The sequence below is a fragment of the Danio rerio genome, chromosome 1 (assembly GCF_049306965.1).
Source record: "Danio rerio strain Tuebingen ecotype United States chromosome 1, GRCz12tu, whole genome shotgun sequence".
NCBI classification, from domain to species: Eukaryota; Metazoa; Chordata; class Actinopteri; order Cypriniformes; family Danionidae; genus Danio; species Danio rerio.
In genome coordinates this window covers 50,683,054-50,700,256 of record NC_133176.1, presented here as the reverse complement: position 1 = coordinate 50,700,256, position 17,203 = coordinate 50,683,054, and the positions used below count along the sequence as shown (strand labels likewise).

The following is a 17,203-nucleotide window of genomic DNA, read 5'->3' as shown; positions in this document are numbered from 1 at the left end:
TATATTGTGAGGTGAATTTGACACGCCACTGAGGTGAATTTGACGTGCCAATAAAGCGAGTAAACTCAAAATGTTTATGCATCTATTTAAGTGTGAATTGCGCAATTTGTTTGCATGCCCATTTCTGATATGAGCACAGCTTAACAGTATACAGGTACCGCAATTGAATAATAATAATAATTTAATAAAATTATCCTTATTAGAGTCAATAATGTTGCAAAGGCCTCAAAAACACAGTCAAATGATAAATTATAATCAGATTTGGTACTGCAAATCCTGTGATGTGACTATTACGAATGATCACATTGCGATATCGATGCTGAAACGATGTATTGTGCATATCATTTTCAAAACACTTCGTTTCGTTGGTTAAAGATGGAAAAGTAGAGTAGACATCAAGCTCTACAATAACAAAACTTGAGCCTTTTAAAATCTATAAATCACAATTGTCTGATTTGGCACCTCTGCAATATTTTAAATACTTAAAGTATTTATAAATGATGGCCAAGCTGGTTCTTCAGAAATCATTCGATAATAAATATATAATAAAGATTGGAAGATTTATAATATTTAATAAAAAAAAACATAATACATCTGAACAAAAACATCTATTTTAAAACGAAAGTGTTAAATGTATTTGCGGTCACTTTTTATTAATTAAATGCCTCTTTAATACATAAAAGTATTAATTAGTATCAAAAATCAATATTATCCACTTTTGAGATTGCATGTATCATGAGATATGTTTATATAAACTCAAATAATGCCTCCATTTATTTAAAAAAAGGAGAGTAAATGAAATGCATGAACCTCTGTCTCACCTCTGAGTGTTAGCCGATGGAGAGTTCCTCACTTTGGGGTTGCTGGAATGCATTGACGTCAGTCCCAGTGCGACAGAGGCAGGAGCAGTAGAGTGCTGGTGGGGACTGGGGGTGTGTGTGTGCGTGTGGGAGTGTGTGTGTGTAGCGGTGGGCGTAGCTTTGGCCCGGGTGCTCCGGGGCCCGGTATTGGGGGTTGCGACAGGGCTGCTGCAGTCCTGGCCCTCCTCTTGCCGTTCTTTGGCCCTCTCCTTCCTGCCTGAAGCGTTTCCTGTGGTTCCGGTTGCTGCGGTGTTTGCCGTGGCCGTCGCTGCTGCTGCTGCTGGTCTCTCCTCCTGCACCTCCAGCATTCTCTGTGTGGGCTTGTCTGGAGTCTCCCCGAGGAGCCCTCACAGCCCCTGGCCACACTAGACACAAACAAACAAGCAGAGAATGCTTCATTTAGACCAGCATTGCAAGCAGATACTTTGCTTTTGTAGACTTCAATCAAAACGGCATTTCAAAATGTAAACATGACAGTAGAATAAAAAAAAAGAGAAGAGGAATGTAAAAGACATTCAGATGGCAAAATTATCAAAATCCAAACAGCTGGCAGCTTTCTAGAAAAAATAAAATGTCAAGAAATAATTTTATTTCCAGAAGAAAATAATATCCTAAATGTAACATTAAAAATAAAAAAATCTAATTTATCTACAACAAGAAATCAAACATATTTTAGAGGAGAAGATGATGAAGAAGAAAAAATAAAAGGAGAAAGGAAGAAGGAAGAAAAAAGAAAAACAAGAAAGAAGTAGAAGTAAAAGGAGGAAAAAATAAATAAGAAAGAGAAAAGATGAAGATGAGGAAGAAAAAGGAAGAAAAAAATAAGAAAGTAGAAGAGAAAGGGGGGGAAAAGGAAGACGTAAGAAAAAAAGGAAAGAAGAAATGACGACGAAAGAAGAAAAACAAAGAAGAAGAAAAAAAGAAGGAAGCAGGCAGGAATAATGGAGGTAGAAAGAAAGAAAGAAAGAAAGAAAGAAAGAAAGAAAAAGCAAAAAGGAAGAAAGGAGGAGAAAGAACAAAGGGGAAGAAGAAAAGAAACAAGAAACAAAGGAGGAAAAAAAAGAAAGACGAAAAAATGAAGACGAGAAGAAGGGAAGTAAGAAGAGGGAAGGAAGAAGAAAAACAAGAAAGAAGAAGGAAGAAAGCAGGCAGAAATGAAGGAAACAAAGGAGGAGGAAGAAAAAAACTGAAAAAAGGAGGAAGTAAAAAAACAAGAAAGAAAGAAGAAAAAAGAAGGAAGAAAGAAGACAGGAAGAAAGGAGGTAGAAAGAAGACATGGGATGGAAGGAAGAAGAAAAAACAAGAAGGGAGGAAGAAATAAGGAAGTAGTAAGAAAAGAGGAAAATAAAAGGATGAAAAAAAGAGAAAGAAAAACTAAAAAGTAGAAGAAAGAAGAAGAAGAAGAAGAAAGCAGGCAGGAATGAAGGAGGAAGAAAGAAGAAAGAAGTAGAAAGAAGGAAGAAAGGAAGGAAGGAAGGAAGCAGAAGAAATAAAGAAAAAAGAAAGAAAGAAAGAAAGAAAGAAAGAAAGAAAGAAAGAAAGAAAGAAAGATTCAGGTGATGATCTAAATGAACCAATTCCTTTAAAAAATGTATCCATAAACATGGCGGCTTTCTAGATTATCTACATTAACAACGAGAAATCAACACTTATTTTAGAGCACAGCAACTAGAAAGAACTTTGTAATGGTTTACAGCAAGACAGCAAGTGTTGCAAGTGTTTACTTTTCTATGAAAGAGTCTAAATGTATGTCCATAAATCAATCAAATAAACATCATATGATAATACACACTAACTTTCAAAGTCAGGGGAAAGTATATCCTCACCAAAACTATAATATTCTGACATTACAACTGAAAATAATATTTATTTTTTTTATAATTCAATTATGACGACCTGACTGAATTCTCTGCATCATCATTCCAGTTTTTAGAGTCACGTGCTCCTTCAGAAATCAGGCTGATTTGGGAAAACCATCATTTTTGATAAAAATAAATTTCCAAAGAGCAGCATTTATTTAAAACTGAACACTGTAAAAGTATTTTCAAATGTCATTTTGGATGAGTTTAATCTTACAGACTGACCTCAAGCAGCTGCACTGATGCATGATGCAAGTCTACTTTTCCCTTTACACCGCCACACCTGCATCGACTCTGAAGAAACCAACTTCTAGTCACATGTTTACTTGTTTGTCCACCTGTGCAGACATGTTCCATGAGCACTGAATTACCTCAAGTGTCTACGAACATCCACACCAAGAAAAACCACAGCCCGTTCCAAACACATTCAAAAATGAATGCCAAGAAAATACATAAAATATCACCAAAACACTGCAAAGTTCAAAAGGTGAGACAATGTGAAGCTGTGAAGCTGCCAGCAAGTGGCCGCCATCCAAAACCGACTGAAGTGTCAGACTGTAGACCACCAAAAGAATCATTCCTTGAAAACAAGAAGTGGTGTAACATCTCGGATGGAGGCATGTGAGAGACTGAAAACAGTTTGTTGGTGGATATTGTGGTCTGTGCCGCCACAGACTAAAAACACACCTACATTTGAGAATAATCAGGATTTAAAAGTGCCGTATGGAAGTTTCTGACTCTTCTAAAGCATAGAAATACCATAATATGTTTGCACAGGAATTCTGCAGGTTTCACAGAGTAAAATTTAAGACTTTAAGACATTTTAAGACCATTATGACTGAAATTTTAGACTCAAAGCGCTAAAGCCTAAGGAATTTTTTTTAAATGGCCCAGATGGAAAAGACTTTTATTTGCCCTATCAAAAAATGTTATATTATAATTGAATACATTTAATAATATATTAATAATTTAAAAATAAATATTTTAGATTCAAAACATTTTAAATAGTGTAAAAACAAGCAAGCTCTACTTGTATCCATACACGTTTTTCCATCATAAACTCTTTAAAATAAAAAAATAAAAAATGAACAAATGCTTTAAAAACTAAAATAAACTAAATCTACATAAAGAACCTTTAAAGAAATGCTATTTTAAGGAAAATAATTAAACCATTATGATAAATGGAAATAAAAATGCCCTTTTTAAATAAAAAGTTTAAAGGGCCATGAAACCCCCTCGTTTCAGCAGGGTGTTTTCACACCTCTACTTTGGAAAAAGTCAGAAAAGTGGGCGTGTCCAGCTCTGTTTAGTGAGGAGTGTCGGAGGACCTAAAGTGGGATGGTGTGGGAGTGTCTATTTGGGCGCGCTGAGTTTAAGAGTCAAAACACACACACACGGGAGAAAGTGACTGTGTTTACATGGACATCTGTAGCCAAATTATTAAATGGTGGACTTTAACTGCAGTTTAGCTCTTTCATTCAGAGAATTCATTCATGTCCCTCGCGACAAACCAGATATTTGATTCGAGGAACTGCTCTAACCCTGTATTTTTCAAGCAATGTTTGATTAGGGTACAGCCGCATCTTTATTAAGAGAAGACTACAAGCGAATCTGGATCTCAGCGTTTGCAGATGAGAACAGCTCTCAGGTAAACAATGTTCCTCCTTAGACACGTAAGTTAAGTTATTGTTGTCGAGCGTCGCGTACACTGTTAATCCACACGTGACTCCAGCTGAGCTCTCACAGAGAGAAAATGAAAACAAAACTTAACTGCAGCAAACTATAAAAGCAACACTTCACGCTTGTTTTGCCAACACAACGTGGCGTCTCTGTCGTCTAAACACTGTGACAGTAATGAATATTAATGAAGTTGCACAATAGAGCGCGCTGATTGGTTTGAACCAAGCCTTACTCATGCATTAATGCATCACACTGTAAGAAGTAATAAGACACACTCTGGCACAGACGCCCAGTCTGCACGCTGGAATACAACGCTATTATGTCATGGCCATGAGGCACCTTCAAAAATATTTGTTTCAAACCGGAAGTACGAATTTGCTTGAAATAACGCAAAAACAACCAATTTACACTTTTTAGTGAAATATAGGTGTCCTAATAGTGTTTTTAGCAATGTGGCACACATATACGACTGTCAACAGCTCAAAAAATGTGTTTTGGTGTTTCGTGACCCTTTAAAGTTTTATTGAGATGGATTTTTGAGGATTGTATGGGTTCTGACCAGGCTGGGTAGCAACTTATGAACAAAGGAAACTTAAGACCTATTTAAAAAAAAGATTTAAGACCTACAACACAATAATTCAGTAAATTTAAGACTTTAAGGCCTAAAGTTTGGATTTCGAGATTTAAGACATTTTAAGACCCTGCAAAAACCCTGTTGCAGATAGAAGAAGTCAGTCGTTCTGCTTTTGAAAATGTGCATTATGTGTAGGAATGTATGTTTTTGTTTTGTTCAAAGAAACTCTGCCCTATGCCAGTTAACCCAATTATATTTCAACACCCTTGCATGGTTGTGTTGGTGGGAAACAGCATATTGTATTTGAGTGATGAAGTATATATAGCCGTGGCCAAAAATGCGTCTTCTGGAGGACACTAACAGACTTGGAAGTCAGACGCTGATTCAGTGTTAGAAAAATCCAATGGAGTCAAACTAGGGCCACATATACTTGCAAAATAAACGAAAGTTTTGCAGCAAAAATGAGCAAAAAATAATTAAATAAATGCAAAAAAAATGAAAATTAATATTTGAGAAATAAAAATAAAGAACTGCAAACGGAAAATTAAGTTGAGAAAAGAATAAAATACAATATTTGCAATAAAAAATATATAAAACTATATGCAAAACATCTTTTAGTCAACCGCGAGTTTGCAATCCTATAAAAAATGTTTTGCAAATATATATTGTTTTTTTAAATTACAAATATTTTAGTTTTTTTTGTTTGTTTGTTTGTTTTTGCACTGCTTGCTTTGCTGCTTTTTATTTCTCAAAGCTTAACTTTCCCTTAGCAGTTCTTAATTTTTGTTAGCAAAATGAATTTTTACTTCTCAAATTCATTTTCATTTTGCAATTTTTAGAGATTTGCGTTTATTTATTTATTTTTGTCTCAATACTTTATATTTTGTTTGCAAAACTTTATTTTGCAAGTATATATGGCCCTAGAATGACTCGATAAAATCCACAATGCAGGTTTTATTAGCATATAATCTAAATATTTCAAAAGTAGACATTAGTTAAGCAGCTCACATTTTAAGGCTCGATTGTCAGGCACACTTGCCTGTTGGTGTCAATCTGACAACCTGCATTTGTGTGGAGTCATCGTCAGAAAAGTCAGGTAAGATAAACCCACCCCAATATTTTAAATTTGGACTGCAATACCTAATTTCATCAGAATTTAAGAACAGCACTGCATCTGAAAAATCACATCATTTCCTACTTTAGTGTGTAAAAATAGCACGTGAACTACAAAGTAGTGTCACGATACTGAAATTTCAGTACCAATCAGTGCTGACTTTTTAAAACCCTAAATTTTAAATTCCTGCTAACACTTTAACAGCACTGATTTGCCATTTTGTTCACATGCTCAGAACAGAAATTACAGTGATTTGGTGGTGAAGGTCATCAGTTCACAAAACTTAGCGCTGTTTACTAAGTGAAAACACAAAAACACAGACACTGAAGCGTTTTAAAGCCGTGAATCACTCTGTGTTTGCACTCGCTAAACAACGATGAAGTGCGGTGAATTGATGATCTTCCCAGCCAATGAAAGTCATTTCTATTGACTTTGGCAAATCAGTTGAATTTAAGAAGCCTAAATGCTAGTAGAGCTGAGCGATATTGCAAAAAAAAAAAATGATCAGGATATTATGCTTCATATCATTTGATATCGATAAATACAGAATTTTTTTAACAACAGACTTTAAGAATATTTAAGAAAATGTATTTAATCAACTTCTTTTAATTTACCAACATTACTAAGGCAAATGGTTTTAAAAGTCAAAAACTAAATTATTTTAACAATACATCTGATCTCTTTATAATAAAATAAACATAAGTTAAAGAGGTTCTTAAATCTGATTAAAAAAAAATCTAATAAAATGTTAAAAAATGTGTGCAATGGTAAAGGTAGATCAACATCTGTAAGATGTGAATAATAACAATAAAGTAAACCTTAAATTCTGTAAACAAAACAAATTATGATAATCATATCTGATCTGTCAAGTAAAGGAACCAGCCATCATTATTCAAAGACATACTGCAACATTACAAAATTGTGAAGTTAAATGACTATATTACCCTCTATGCTAAAAAATCTTTCAGATGGGGATCTAATGGCTGAGATGCACAAGAAAAACAAAAAGCCCGTGTTTGTCTGAGGTAATTAGTCTGCCGTTATTACTAAAATGTGCATATTCCATACAAAGTGTGAAGCAGAGTGATTTGTTCTAGCGTTTGCGTCATTTAGAAAACTTCAGATGTTTCACAACTAGGTGTATGTGAAAAATGTGCACGTGTTACGTGCATGTCGCGTGCGTCTCCATTGGTAATGACAAAATGACACCCTAAACTTACTGGCATTGCTTCCAATGCGTGCGCCCAGCAGCCACGTTTGAATAAAACTAGAACATTTCATACTGAAACTACACACCAAACTTTTTTTTTTTTGTTATCGCTTGACAATGGTGTACGGTCAGTAAATACCGACATCAATCTTTTCTCCCAGCCCTAGTTTAAATGTTACCGATTGGTAGGGACAGCGAAAATCAGCTGAGCCTGACATTTTTTCCTATTTCTGCAGAGAATTTTGTAGAAAATCTGCGGATTTATGTGAAATTATTTTGGGAGTATCATTACTATAACTTATCTTTTATTTACTGTTTACAATGCAAATCCAATTAGATCCACTTATTTGGTAAACAAAGCAAGTCTCTAATATAATATATTTACTAAAACGCAGAAAAAATATTTCACAAAGCTTTTTGTAAATAAATCATATTAACATTTTAATATTACTAATATTAGACAACAATAATATCAGTGAAATGAATTTAAAACCTGAGTAAATATATAATTACACATTTACACAAGACCTAGACTCAATGATGGACTAGAAATCTGCGGAAATCTGCGCACACAGATTCCGTGTGGGCTTAGTGATTGGTACAGAAATTGCAGTATCATGACAACACTAGAACGGAGTAGCATGTCCGAATTCATAGTACTCAAAATCAGTAGCCAAGAATGGACTACTTCTGGAGAGATTATAAAGTGCACACCATATGGACACTTTTGTCCTATGACACCATGTGAGAAAATTTGACAATGAGACTGAAGTTACACAATTGACATAGGTCGGAATTCCAAACCTAGCAATCCCACTGTTTAGAACCTACTTTTCTATTGCTCGTGAAGTAAGGTCAAACTCAAATGTAGCATCTATTTTGAATTTGCATTTTCAGATGCAGCTCAAGTTTCTGTTATAGGCATGTAATGATAACCAGTTCCAAGGTTTACCGCAGTTTGGAAAAGTCAAGGCTTATAAACAGTATCTCAAGCAAAAAATGACCTTCCACATCAAAAGCTACCATTACAAAATATTTTAAATGTTTCATAAAATAAAATATATTGTGTTCAATGACGAAAAAAGTTTAAAAAGAACATATTATAAAGCAGCTTTGTCACTCGGGAGGAGCGTGGAGTAGAGCCGCTGCTCCTCCACATCGAGAGAAGTCAGCTGAGGTGGCTTGGGCATCTGTTTCGGATGCCTCCTGGACACCTACCTAGGGAGATGTTCCAGGCATGTCCCACTGGGAGGAGGCCCGGGGAAGACCCAGGACACGCTGGAGGGACTATGTCTCTCGGCTGGCCTGGGAATGCCTCAGGATCCCCCTGGAGGAACTGGAGGAATTGTCTGGGCTGAGGAAAGTCTGAGGTTGTCTCCTAAGACTGCTGCCCTCGCGACCTGACCTCAGAAAAGCGGTTGAAAATGATAAATAATGATGATACTTTAATCACAATACCTGACGCCACAATCTTTTATTTAGGATTATCATACCGTCAGAATCTCATATAAAAGAAACTTCTACTGTTATGTGACTCAAAAGTACAACTGCAGATCAGAATGGTTTCTGAAGGATCATTCTGAAGGATCATTTATTTATAAAATTATTTTAAAATTTAAAAAATAAACAGCATTTTTTGTAATAAAAGTTTTTTTTTTTACTTCTTTCACAAAGCACAAGCGCGAAGAAAAAATGTGAGAAGCGTGTAATATGCAACAATCAGAAACAGCTGAGGTTTAGTTGAATCTTGACAACTTGCCAAACACTCAACTAGCAGAAATCTGCAATATCACACAAAAGACAGAATGACTACATTTATTTTTCAGTGAGCACTTGTGCTTCAGTGTGTCAATGAGACGGCGTTAACATGTAGAGTCCTCTTGTCTGCAAGCAAACGCTATGCTTTCATAAGATACGAGAACCCTCTCTAAAAGCTGCAGTGTCAGGCTGCCTTGTCATCCAGAAAATATTCAGGACAGCTTCCAAAACACTCAGATGATGTAAGCATCTTGCATATTCCCTCCCGGCCTAATAGTGAGCTCTGAAAGACAGCACTAACTCAACCCAAAGACTCCATTTTGGGAATTTAATGTAACTGTACAACAAACTTGCGAAATATCATATAATCCGCAAGAAACTTGTTGTGTGTAACTTCTGCTGTCATGTGGGTGTTAACGAAAGACGCGCTAACAAGATGACGAACATGGTTGAGCGCTCAATGGTGCATGTGCAACGGTTTTAAATATGGATATTTTTCATTTATATTCCATGTGAGACACTTCTTCATTATGATTTGATGTGCTTTATTGGACTTGTTGAAGAGAAACACCCATATGTTTGTTTTTTTTGTCAGATTAGATTTGCCTAAATGAAGAAAGTCACATACGCCTAGGAGGCCTTGAGGGTAGGGTTGTAACGATTCGCTCAACCCTATTGAATTTCTTTCACGATTTTGATTTCACAATTCAACGTTCTCATAATTTCTCACTTTTTATAGAGTCAGTTCCTCTCAGAGATAAATTCATGTAAACATCTTCTCCAATTGTATTGCAATTTGTTTGGCATCTCAACTGAGGTGAATTGTCACATATTTGAGTCAACTTTCAACCAGCTTGCATTTCATTGTTACATAAGGGTGTCTAAATTATGAGCTACCTGCATTTCTGAGTGAATTAACCTTTTAAAACAGTCACAACCTATTGGCAGCCATTTTAAACACTTTTAGATGTTTATTCGCCCATTGTAGGCATAAACCAAACAAGATACCAGCACAAAAACATCCAACAAAATGTAAAAAGGAATTAGATATATTGATGTTAATATTGCACAACCCAAGACAAAACACTGATATTATCAGAATAAAACTTTAGAAAATTGCTCAAACAATTCACGACAACTTTTTCAGCCAAAAACAGGACCATTTATATGAGTTTTACCTGTTTGTTTACACAACATTTACATTTTTGCCACATAAAAACACGTATATCTAAAAAAACAGCTTAGAAATTGGACATTTTTTTTAAAACATCACTGTTTTTGTATCAGTGTATCACTCGAATATGAGAGTCTGATAATATGAAATCTATGATAACGTACGTGTAGAGTGGTGTACATTTAAAGCAAGCGTTAAACAAAAACAAAACAATGGCAGAGTTTGTGGTAGTATTGCTGTTGCTAAAGTGTTTAGTGACATCAAGTACTGACCTGGCATACGTAATAAATAATTTTTGGCCATTTTCATAGATGCATGTAATAGAGATGCAACTATTTCACTATTGATCACGCTTTAATCCGTCTCAGTTAATTAATTGTAAAGGTTTCTCAACACTGCATTTCTGCATGGAACACAACTGCTGCAACTAAACAAAAGTTATGCCAACTGTGCGCTAGTTTAAAGTTCCGAGCTTATACACCAAGGCTAATACACACGCTGGATTAAAGGCTGATTTTAACTATGGCTGAGACTACTAAGGGCTGTTCACATATCCTGTTTTTTGCATGCACATTTTAGTTATTTCCAATGGAGGTGCACGATTTGAGCGGGTATATTGGCAGTAACGTGAAAAGCTCACGCTTTCCAGGCGCACCTAGTTTTTTAAAAATCCTACCAGCGTACTGCGAGTCAACAAGAACTGACCAGTCAGCTTCATACTTTGTATGGAATATCCACAGTTCTACTCCAAAGAGAACCAAATACAAACTGAAAAATACCAAACAATTTTGTAATATAGTTTATCAAATGTGACTTACAGACATAGGTTCAGATTTTCTAAAATAGTAGTGTTTGGAAATTAATGAATGCATAATAATTAAGATAACTGTGTTTGTCAATCATTTCGAAAATATGTCATCTAAATATGAAACTTTTTGATTTTAATCAAGGAAAAAAATGAGCAATTCTAGCATTATGGATGAGATATTTGCACTAAAAACTTTAAACTCTTATAAATCTTACAGAGAAAGTACATGTTAACATTATATCGAAATATCAGCTTAAATTTCCAAAACTACTAACAACCGAGTTAAAGGATCAGAAAAATATCAATCTGTGAACATTTTTTAGATTTTAAATGAGGAAAATAAACATGCGTTATGGATGTGACCAAAAAAAGACGAGTTTACCCTGCGAGTTTACAGTAGACAACATACTTTGTAGAAATTCTGTGAGTTAAAATGCACAACCAAAAAGAAACAATGTTAATTGAAAGGATAAAAGTCGGCTCGCTACAGAACAAAAATTATTTTATTTTATTTAACATTTTAGCATTAATGAGAGAAGAGCTTGGTTACAGATGTAACGCCTCTTCGTTATGGATGACACGCATGTGTGACTTTAATAAATCAGATATAATTGTTTAAAAACTTTGACAGAAACATTTTAAAGTATTTTACAGTACTGTAAAATACAAGCCTACACAACAAGCCTAGAAAAGGCTCACTATTTTGGTGAAAACTTAATTTTTTTCATGGAATTGCTCAAAAGCCTTAAGCTGAAACTTTCATTTCTAAATTATTTGCTAAATGTAAAGTACGAAACATCCCTAATTTAAACCAATTATTATATTTGTGTCCGTTTTTAATCCATTGAATGCATCTATGCTGACTGAAAGTATTAATGTGTGCATTCGGAATGGAAAACTCCCTAGCACAGCACAGAGTTCTGTTAAATATCCCAATAAAACAAACACAGAACGAGAAATGAACACGTCAGATGAGGCAGCCATTTCTTTTTTTTTCTTCTTTTGGGTCATTTAAAGCATGGTTTCCTTGCATGGCCCCACTCTCTCTCCTCCTGAAGCCACACTTGCATTCTGACATTCTCAGATTTCAGCGTTTGCAGTGTGAGAGGCCGGTGTGCTGTGCTCTAATGGCATTCAGCATGGCCGTCGAGCCTTCGCCAGCCCGGCCGCCACAGACATTTCTCTTCATGCACGCACACCCACCAACACCGTTGCCAAGGCAACCCCGACCGACGGGCCCTGGATCTACAACAGCCTCAAAAAAAAAAAAAAACACACACACACACACACACCAACCAATCTGGAGGAAGACTTAGAACGCATTGTAGAGATGGATACTTCCACACATAGTTCAACTCCATTTCTCTAGAGTTTGAAGAAACACAGCTTGAACTGGCATAAAAATAAATAAACTACCACAAATGTAGTCAAGAAAAGTTTAGACATTTCAGATTTCAAACTTAATTCTTTTTTTATTACTTATAAATTAGTATTTTTTTAATCATGTTATATATAAAAAATATGCTTATTTTTTAAATGTTATGAGATATTACTTATAAATGTAAATGTTGAGTTCGGAAAAGTCCATGTAGCATTAGAGAAACCAGGAAGTCTTCAACATTTGCGAAGAGTATGCATGTTGTGCATACAAGCTCAGATTTTTTCCACTTCCTTCTCAGAAATGGACAAACATTCCAGAATGCTCTTACACTTCCTGTTCAGCCTTGAGTAAATGGAAATAAGATGGAGGTTATTTAAAAAAATTAAAAAAATTAAAAACAGAGGGGCCAATGCGAAAACTGTAACATTACACATTTAGTATAATGGAATACTAATGAATTAAGACTACAAATATGTTAATGTTTCACATAAAAAAGCAAAAGGTCTGAATTATTTATTTTCCATTTATTACCACTACATTTAGCAAATATCAAATACAAAGCATGGAAAGAAAGCGAAACTATAGAGTAAAAGAAAGAAGACTTTAAAAAAATAAAGAAAGAAAAGTTACGTACAAACACTTCAAAGTTTAAGAAATTAATCATTAAACTAATTATATAATGTAAATATTTCATTACCGATGTTTAAATACTTAACCTACATATTCACCCTAGCCTAGGTATTATTAGTACACATCTCAAATATTCAGAAAGAAAGAAAGAAAGAAAGAAAGAAAGAAAGAAAGAAAGAAAGAGAGAAAGAAAGAAAGAAAGAAAGAGAGAAAGAAAGAGAGAAAGAAAGAAAGAAAGAAAGAGAGAAAGAAAGAAAGAAAGAAAGAAAGGAAGAAAGAAAGAAAGAAAGAAAGAAAGAAAGAAAGAAAGAAAGAAAGAAAGAAAGAAAGAAAGAAAGAAAGAAAGAAAGAAAGAAAGAAAGAAAGAAAGAAAGAAAGAAGAGTTAATGGTTATAATGGTTAAAATATAAATATATTTTTATAATGCTTTAGTGAAAATGTTTTAAAATCAAGATAAAATCTGAAAAAAAAAGAAAGTCAATTAAAAGTACAGTCTTCTAAATAATGCTAACTAAAAGCAACAAGCCTATTAAAAGTATCTAAATTCCAGCATTCATACTAGGGCTACATGATGTTGGAAAAAACTTATATTGCAACTTTTTTTCTGTGATATATATTGCAATACAAATGCAGTTTTTACAAGTTTGTTTGAATAAGTTTGTTGGGTCTGTGCTTGAATAAGTACAGAAATTGAATAGTCACAATGCTAAACAAATATGTTTATTTATTTATTAATTATTTTTCTGTTTTTGCTTGGTCCCATTTCTAATCCAAAAATATTGTTTTGCTTTCATGAGAAAGAAATGAAAATTAAGAGTTTTTCCTTAAAAACCAGCAAAACTGTCTGCCAATGGGGTAAGTAAAATAATTTTGTTTTCAGTTTAAATTCAGTCAAATTCCGCATTGTAATTAAACAATGAAATCTTTGTTATACTTACCATCATTATACTTTATGCGCCCACATTTTTAAAACTCTTTTGAAATCCGCAATCAAAGGCCATAAAAACACTTTACAAAAAATAAACCTTTACTCTATTATGCACTGTGAAAAGTCATTAGTAGGTCCAAACAAAATCTGTACACACAGAAATACGCAGATTGTAGCTTATCATTGAGTCTATTTACTTGTGTAAATGTGTGTATATTTTTATTTATTCGGTTTTTAAATTAATTTCACTAATATTATTGTGATATAATAATAGTAAAAATATAGTAATATGAAAATGTTCAAGTGATTTATTTAAAATACATATTTTCTGTCTTTTAGTATCTATTAGAGACTTGAATTATTTACCAAATAAGTGGATCTAATTGGATTTGCATTGTAAATATTTTACTTTTTTTTTTAAGTTAAAATGTAGGTTTTTAGCTATGATACTCCTAAAATCATTCCTCATTAATCTGCAGTTTTTTTTTTTTTTTTTTTACAAAATTCTATGCAGAAATAGCAAAAATTGTCCGCAAAATAAGTCTGGCCCTAATCATTACTTACTTAAAGTGAGAAAAACCATTGCCTTAAAAGCAAAAAGTTGACTTTCCTTAATAATAAAGCAAGTAAACCTGTTGTAACTTGGAACTGGTAAGCCTGGTTTATACTTCTGCGTCAAGTGACCAGCGTGACGCATACAACGCGCGCAGCTGTGCATTTATACTTCTGCGCGCTGTCTCTGTTGGTCTGAATTAACACTTCCGAAACGCTAGTGGGCAGTAAGGTGTAAATGTTTCTCTGTGTCGAGTTTCTTCTCTGCTTTTTTGCTTTTCCTAAACACTTCCTGGATGTACAAGTGGCTAAAACTCGCTCATTTTGAGGCAGGAGCCGGCAAACATGCAACAACTTTAACTATGAGGTAAACACAAAACAAAACTTTCCATCAGGAGCTCCTTCACGGGACTCCACACTTGTACACTCGCTTCCAGCTCGCGCCATTCACGCAGCACTCGGTCCCGCCCAGACTCGTCATCGCTACTATGCCGACCAATCACAGCGCTTGCGCTACGCGTCATTGCGACGTGTAGTTAAAATTTTTGAGAGGTGAACGTCAGCAACGCCGACGGCCACAGCGAAGGGCTGTGCGTCTGCGCCGTAGCAAATGCCAGTGTTTAACGCAGAAGTATAAATCAGCCTTTAGGTTAACCTTATCTAAATAAATCTGCAAATTCTTTTAAGTCAAATAATCTCTTTTTGCTGTGTGGTTAAACTTCACATTGCATTTCCCGCAAATCCTGTGACTATTGCAGATGTGCACAATGCCATATCACAATATATTGCGCAGCCCTAATTCAAACTTATTCACTCAGATTCTTTCAATCACGTTAAAACTACAGCAAGCATTGTTGGTTTTACACCATGATTAACAAAACAAAAATGTGTAGAAGAAAGATGTAAACAGAGACTGAGCAAAAAAGATTCAACAGCAAGCAAGGGAGCTCCATCTGTACTGCTCAGTGCTACACAAGCAGATCAAGTCTTTTCACTGTATATTTCTCCGATCCATTACCTCCAAACCAGCACAGCAGTATCAAGGCTACACAGAAAGGCACTCGGGATGCATCCGGCCACCGGTACGGCTACAGGGCATCATCAGGAACACAAACAGGCAAATAGAGAAATAGCAGGAGGTGCATAACACACACTCGCATACACAGAGACAGTAGAGCTGGACGCCACAATGCCGTGAGGCTTAAACGACTATATGAACTGTGTAATGGGCTGTTTACGGCAGAGGTCCTGCCACCCTTATTCAGTTAAAGCAAAGCTTCCTTAACTCCATTTCCATTTTGCATGGCTCAAGGGCTGCATACTCCCACTTATAAATCATAAAGAGACTGTGCATGCGTGTAGGAGACGTGTGGGCCCGAACACACTCGCGTGCGGCATCATGGTGAAAAGGATTTCTCAGATTTTTCCTCACACAGACAAAAAAAGAGCTGCTATAACCTTGAAAGCCGTTGCCGTTGGGTTGAAATATATAAATAAATAAATAGTCGTTAAAGGCTAGCTGTGGTTTTTGCATCCAAATCCTCATCGTTACTAATATCGACGGCATATGAAATTGGTATTAGATGTTGGTATAGATGTAGCTTCTGTTAATATAATAACGACGGCTAAAGAGACGGCCAGTATAATTTACTGCTGGATACGGCAGCCAGAACAAACAGTCGACATAAAATCCATCAATCTGAAGCGAGTTGGAGGATTATGGAGAAATGTTTTCATACCGTATAAAAAGGCTAGACACATGCAAATGCCATTAAGAGCGTACAAGTGATCAATAGGAAATAAATCTACACTGACCGTCCGTTTTTGGCCAACTGCCTGTGGTGACAAAGACACAAACAAGCAGATCGGCCTGTCAATTGTAGATTATCGACTAGCTGCAATGCTGTCGCAGACTGACTAGCCGTCCAGACGTTCATTCTTCTGGCAGATGCTCCCATACAAAAGCATAGCAGTGAATTCAACCTATACACTGAGCTGCATGAATGGAACTCATGACCTCCAGTGCCAGACTCCAGATGCAGTTATGTTTCAATGTAAAGACACCTCTCAGAATACTACATTGAAGTGTGCTTAAGTTGTATAATTACTTTTCTACACAAGGTCTACACAAATGTGCCGACAAAAAAAGGAAAATAAGTAAAACACTAAAATAATAATCAGTTATGTAATATGCTAAGTAAAGAGAAAATACATGTACTAGTCTTAAAGCTTTATCTATTTTTAAAATTAGGGATGCACGATATATTTGCAGACATATCGTTATCAGCTGATAAAGGCTTTTTTTAATATTATCGTTATCGGCTCGATATCAAAATTAGGCTGATATCTTTAAGCCGATAGATTACGTGCTGTTTCATGGAGAGATTTTACATTCTGAAATGTAACAGTTTTAAAAACTAAATTCTAATAACTAAATTATATTTCTTTTGATAAGATGACAGTGCATAATATTTTTCTAACCATTTTAACAGATACTAGTATTCAGTTTAAATTGCAATTGAAAGGCTTAGCTAGGTTAAATAGTTTTACTAGACACGTTAAGTTAATTATTCAACAAAGCAACAGTGGTTTGATCTGTAGCAAAAAAATAAATAAATAAATAAAAAAATAAAAAAACAGCTTTCATTCCTGACAAACTCAAAGAAATAAAGCTT

At 35.0% G+C, this 17,203-nt stretch overlaps 1 protein-coding gene across 5 annotated transcripts in view; it reads right to left on the bottom strand.

Annotated features, from left to right (window-relative positions):
- The window catches only part of bcl9 (BCL9 transcription coactivator), a 182,511-nt gene that overhangs the window by 18,089 nt on the left and 147,219 nt on the right, over window positions 1–17,203 (bottom strand). For 4 of the 5 annotated variants that reach the window (XM_073942406.1, XM_073942535.1, XM_073942478.1 and 1 more), the window contains one exon: window positions 822–1,225. In XM_073942406.1, the coding sequence (XP_073798507.1) occupies window positions 822–1,168 (347 nt within the window). In that variant the 5' untranslated portion in view covers window positions 1,169–1,225. 5 annotated transcript variants of the gene reach the window in all.